Source organism: Alexandromys fortis, unplaced genomic scaffold (genome assembly GCF_014885135.2).
Source record: "Alexandromys fortis isolate MF-2015 unplaced genomic scaffold, M_Fortis_MF-2015_v1.1 scaffold_1, whole genome shotgun sequence".
NCBI lineage: Eukaryota > Metazoa > Chordata > Mammalia > Rodentia > Cricetidae > Alexandromys > Alexandromys fortis.
In genome coordinates, this window is record NW_026067927.1 from 13,123,754 (window position 1) to 13,129,367 (window position 5,614).

Here is a 5,614-nt window from a genome sequence, read left to right on the forward strand (position 1 = left end):
TTTTTTGGTTTTTCGAGACAGGGTTTCTCTGTGGTTTTGGAGCCTGTCCTGGAACTAGCTCTGTAGACCAGGCTAGTCTCGAACTCACAGAGATCCGCCTGCCTCTGCCTCCCAAGTGCTGGGATTAAAGGCGTGCGCCACCACCGCCCGGCTGTTTCGTTTTCTTGGTGAGTTTATTTATTTCTTTGTTTGTTTGTTTTGCATTCTGGCCACAGTTTCCCCTCCCTCCTCTCCTCCCAGTCCCTTCCCTCACCTCCACCTCTGTTCCCACCTACCCCCAATTCACTCCTCCTCAGTTTCTGTTTAAAAAGGGCAGGTCTCCTGTGAGTATCAACAAAACATGGCATATCTTCAGTAACGCTAGGCACCTCCCCATGTTTTAAGACTGGGCAAGGTTACCCAGTATGAGGAGTAAGTCCCAAAAGCCAGTAACAGAGTCACAGATAGCCCCTGTTCTCACTACCAGGAGTCTGACAAGAGAACTGGGAATCTCCTAGGAATCTACAAGGATGACCCCAGCTAATACTCCTAGCAACAGTGGATAAGGAGCCACTGGCTATCTCCTGTAACCAGGCAAGACTTCAAGTGGAGGGAGTGGGAAATCAACCCAACCACAAGAACACCAAGGTACACGACCATAACATATACACAAAGCTCAGACCCACACGGGCTCCCTGATTATTGTCCAGTCTCTGTGAGCACCTAGGAACCCTGGTTAGATGACTCTGTGGTCCATATTCTCATGGTGTCCTTGACTCCTCTGGCTCCTACAATCCTCTCCCTCTTCCCTGGGTCTTTGTATGCGCTCCTATCCATTGCTGGATGAAACCTTTCTGGTGACAATTATGCTACGCATACAGCAGAATATCATTAGGAATCATTCCATTGACTTTCTTTTTTTGCCAGTTGTGTATGTTTCTATCCTCAGACTCTGGGCTATCCCACCTCTGCTTACTGGCGATGCAGGAAGTGTCAGGCATGGGCACCATCTCATGGTGTGGGTCTCAAGTTGGACCAGTCATTGATTGGTTGGCCAATCCCACAATTTCTGCACCACCTTTACTCCAGCATATCTTTTGTTTTGTTTTTTTTTGTTTGTTTGTTTTTTGTTTTTATTTTTCGAGACAGGGTTTCTCTATATAATAGCCCTGACTGTCCTGGAACTCACTCTGTAGACCAGGCAGGCCTCGAACTCACAGAGATCCACCTGCCTCTGCCTCCTGAGTGCTGGGATTAAAGGTGTGTGCCAACACCGCCTGGCTTCCCCAGCACATCTTACAAGGAGGACAAATTATAGGTCCAAGTTTTTGAGGCTGGTTTGGTATCCCAGGCCCTCCACCAGGGGCCTTGCTTGGTTACAGAAGATGAATCAGGCTTCATATCCCCCATTACTGGGAGTTGTTGCTAGGGTTACCCTTGTAGATTTCAGGGAGTTTCCATTGCCCGAGGTTTCTACCTCACCGCCAAAATGTCTCCCAATCTCAATCATCTCTCCCAGTATTATCCCCCTCTAACACCCACCATTACCTGATCCCTCCTGCTCCCAGACCTCCTGAAAAATCTATTCTATTTTCCCTTCCCAGGGAGAACTATGCGCACCCCCCCTTGAGAAGTTCTTGTTACTTTGTCTCCCTGAGTCTGTGGATTATAACATGGTTATTCTTACAGCTAATATCTGCTTTTCCAAACATACTCATTACAGCCCAGAAACAGCAGGCTTTTAGAAATCCTTCTCATTTGTGGGAGGAGAGACGAAAGGGGTCTCAGCTGTAGCTAGCTTGAGGGTCTACTGTTCTTTATTGAGATGGGCCACACACGCAGGCCTCACACAGCTGCCACTGGCTCCCCAGAAGCCAAGCGCTCTTACAGAAGCCCCCTCCAAGGGGACCCACGGCAGTGACAGGCAAGGCTGTGTCTGGGATGCCAAGCAGACAGGAGGGCTTCAGGCAGAGACAGGAAGGGGCCTGAGAGGAAGGGCTCTGCAGCACAGAGGACAGAGCAGAAGGGACTGATCAGTTCTGGTTTTCTCTGCAGCACCCGTGCCTCCCGCAGCCCCCCCTTACCCCAGATACTACCATGTCCTCTACAGAGAGCACGTACAAGCCCAGATAGCCTGGCATGGAGAGACATACTGCCTGATTGGAGGCTATCGTGTCTATGGGGATGCTCCGCTGGCCACCCCAGCAAAGGCTGAGGAAGAGAAGCCAGCACCCAGGCGGGCTCGCAAGAGACAGAGAGTTCAGGAGGAGTCAGACCAAGATCTGGGGTGTCCTAGTGCCAAAATTCCTCGCCTTAAAATGAAGCATGGCGGCAAAGGGGTAGTCCCACAGAAGCACGCTGCCTGAGCATCACTGCACAGAGGACAGGCCAGTGGCTGCCTCAGATGACTGAGCCCTCTTCAGCAATGACCTCCACTGACCACTAATGTAGCTGCTCTGCCTGCGCCCTCTCTAGTCAGGAATCCGCTTGCATGCCAACTAGCCAGGAGTAAGGAGCCTCAGAGAGGATTAACTGCTCTGAACAGCCCCCCTCCTTCAGTCCTCTAGAGTCTTCTTGGGCAACAAAAAGGGACAGTCGGCTGTGAGTGGAGGAGACAAGCGCAGAGAGAGGACACAGAGGGGCCAGGCTGGGGCTCTCTCTGTGAGTAGATTTCTGTTCTTAACCATGCCAACAGCCAGCAGCACAGGACAGGTGTGCTGCACTTCCTAAAACTAGAGGAAACAAGCAGAAGTTAACTGAGGCTCCTGCCTAACGGCTCAAGAGGCAGATGAAGAGCCCCAGGGAGACCTGCTGCCTGGGGCAAGAACACTGTGGAAAAGTACAGAGAATACCTCCCCACGCCTGAGGCTCACAGGTTCCTTTAATCCCAGCCCATCACTGCTTTCAGGAGGTCCCTCCTGTCCAAGAGAGTGATTTTCTGTGACCAATGTTGGACTTGAAGTTAAAGACCAAGCCTCAAGCCCTCCTGCTCCTCTGAAGTAAATTCCTTCACAGAGAAACCGGTTTCTAAAGTCCTGTGCCTACAAGGATCCCCAGGGTACACCTTCTTTCTGGTTCCTACTCTTGAGAAGAGGAGATTTAAACATCGAATCAGCAAAAGTTTTGTAAGTGAAGCCCTGGAAATACAGCTTCAAGAGCTTCCTATGTTCCGGGTGTAGGGGCACACGCTTTAACCCCAGCACTGAAGGTAGGTCTCTGAGTTCCAGGCCAACCTGGTCTACATAGGAAGACTCTGTCTCAAAACAAACAAGAAATTCCTTCCTGGTACATGCCTGAAACCCTAGCTAGTCAGAGGCTGAGGAGAGAGGACTGTTTAGGCTACAAGTTGATGGACAGGATGGGTATGGTAATACAGAGAGCTTCTGTATCTCTAAATAAAACAAGTAAAAATGAAAGGGCTCTTCACATATTCCAGTTTATAGGAGAAACAAGGAGCAGAGAAACACACCAAACACCATAGAATATAATTAGTAAACTCCAAAACATGGAAAACACCAAAAACAAAACCCAGCAATTTTTTTCAGTAAGTCAATTTCAAAGCATTCATTCTCTTTAGAACTCAAACTAAGCCATGACAACCACATTCAATATGCTATATCATTTTTACACTAAAATTCAAATAATTCTAGAAAGTAGGGAATCATGAGGATTTGAACATGATAGTTTGGGACAATAAAGATGTTTCGTGAAGTCCAGTATAGTGATACACACCTGTAATCTTAGCACTTGGGAGACTCTAGTATGATCATATACATCGGTAATCTGAGTACTTGGGAGACTGAGGTATCAAGAGAATTGCAGTGAATTTGAGAATCGCCCGGGTTATATAGTAAGTTCCATGCCAGCCTGGGCTACAGAGACACCCTGTCTCAAACAAAAGAAAACAAAACAAAACAAAAAACAACTAGGGAGGGCAGATTGTTCAGCAGGTAGGTAAAGGTGCCTGCCACCTGTTAGGAACATTTCTTAGTCGAGCCTCTCCATCGACGCAAATAATTTCAGTCAGACCAAATCAGACGGAATAAAAGATGCCCATGTTTAATGCAGCGCTCCCAGGTGGCTGGGGAAAGTATGGCAAGGAAGAGAGAGCAGGGGAGACCACGCGAAAACCCAGAGACCACGTGTTGATTCTCTGTGGGGCAGCCTAAATAGCCTGTGGGAGTGGTCCTGACCCTCCCTGGGGAGTTGTCACCACTTGGTGGGAGTCACACTGAGCTGGATCTCAGCCCTATGGTTTGCTTTTAAATAGGGCTATGACTGGAGAGGTGGCTCCGAGGTTAATAGCCCTCGTTGCTTCCAGAGGATCAGGGTTAGATCTCAGCACCCCCATGGTGACTCACAAGCATCGGTAACTCCAGTTCCAGGGCATCCAGTGCACTCTTCTGACCTCTGAGGGCACCAGGCATGCATGTGGTAGACAGACATGCCAGAAAAATACTCATGCACACAAAATAATAAAAAATAAATTAAAAAAACTTTGAAACAAAATAAGGCCAGCAAGACAGCTCAACAGGTGATGGTGCTTGTTTGGCACCCTGCGTTTGATTCCTGACACACACGTGATGAGAAGAGAACAATGCCTGCCAGTTCTCCTCTGACCTCCACACATGGACCCACACAGGACCTGAGTTCGGATTCCCAGCACACAGGGAAAATATAAGATGCTGATATCAGCCTATAATACCAGCATCAGGCAGGGAGGGATGGAGGAAGGACTATGCCTGGGGCTGGCCGGTCAGTCGGGGCAGCTGAAACCGTGGGCTTCAGGTTCAGTGAGAGACCCTGCTTCAAAAAAATAAGACGTAGAGTGATTAAGGAGGACACTTGGAGCCCTCTTCTTTTTCCTCCCCTCAGCTTCCTGGGGCTTATTAAGAATGGAACAAACAGGAGGTTACCCTCAAACCCACAGCTGTGATAGGAGACCAGCATGTCTAAGAGTTTCTCTTCCCTTTTGCCTCTTGGCAGTGGGGGAAGGGAAAGAAAAGGAGCTGGGCCTGAGTCGGGATGGGCAGAAAAGTGCCCTGGCCTGACCCTAAAGGAACACACATTCTGTAGTGGGCCTACCAGTGAGCAGCAGGCCAGGAGTTGACGGCCTTGAGTGCAGAGCCATCACAGACAGCAGGCACTAGCGTGCAGTCCCTGAAACACAAATCCACCCCTGCTGGGTAGTCCAAGATTTCTGTCTACCTTTCAAAGAGTTTTCTCATTTCCTTCTTAAATTTTATTTAATGTTTATTTATTTGAGACAAGGCTCGCTTTGTAACTAACTCTATCTGGTCTACTCATTAGGTAGACCAGGCTAGCCTTGAACACACAGCTGCTTGCCTCTGCCCTCTGCCTTTCAAGTTCTGGAGTTAAAGGCATTTGGTATCATGTCCAGCCTCCATTTCCTTTTTTAAGAGGGCTTCTCTACCACATAAACCAAGAAAAAAAGGAGAGGGGGCTTTTCATATATCCAAAGTGCTTATGTCACCTGAGGAAGGTTCCAGAAAATGGAGCCGCTCCACTAGCGGCAGGGATCACAACAGAACCTTGAGTGGTTGACAGGAACAGCAAAAGTTTTCTGGTGGAGAGTGAGCAGAGCTCTTGAAGGGGCTTTATGTCATTTAAAAAC

At 48.6% G+C, this 5,614-nt stretch overlaps 1 protein-coding gene across 1 annotated transcript in view; it reads left to right on the forward strand.

The window, feature by feature from the left end:
• Dpep2nb (DPEP2 neighbor) overlaps positions 1–2,345 on the forward strand; it is a 2,847-nt gene extending 502 nt beyond the window's left edge. Inside the window, exon 2 of the mRNA XM_050143392.1 lies at positions 2,035–2,345. Coding sequence (XP_049999349.1) covers positions 2,035–2,345 — 311 coding nt within the window. The remainder of the gene's footprint in view (positions 1–2,034) is intronic.
• Positions 2,346–5,614: the final 3,269 nt, after the last annotated feature.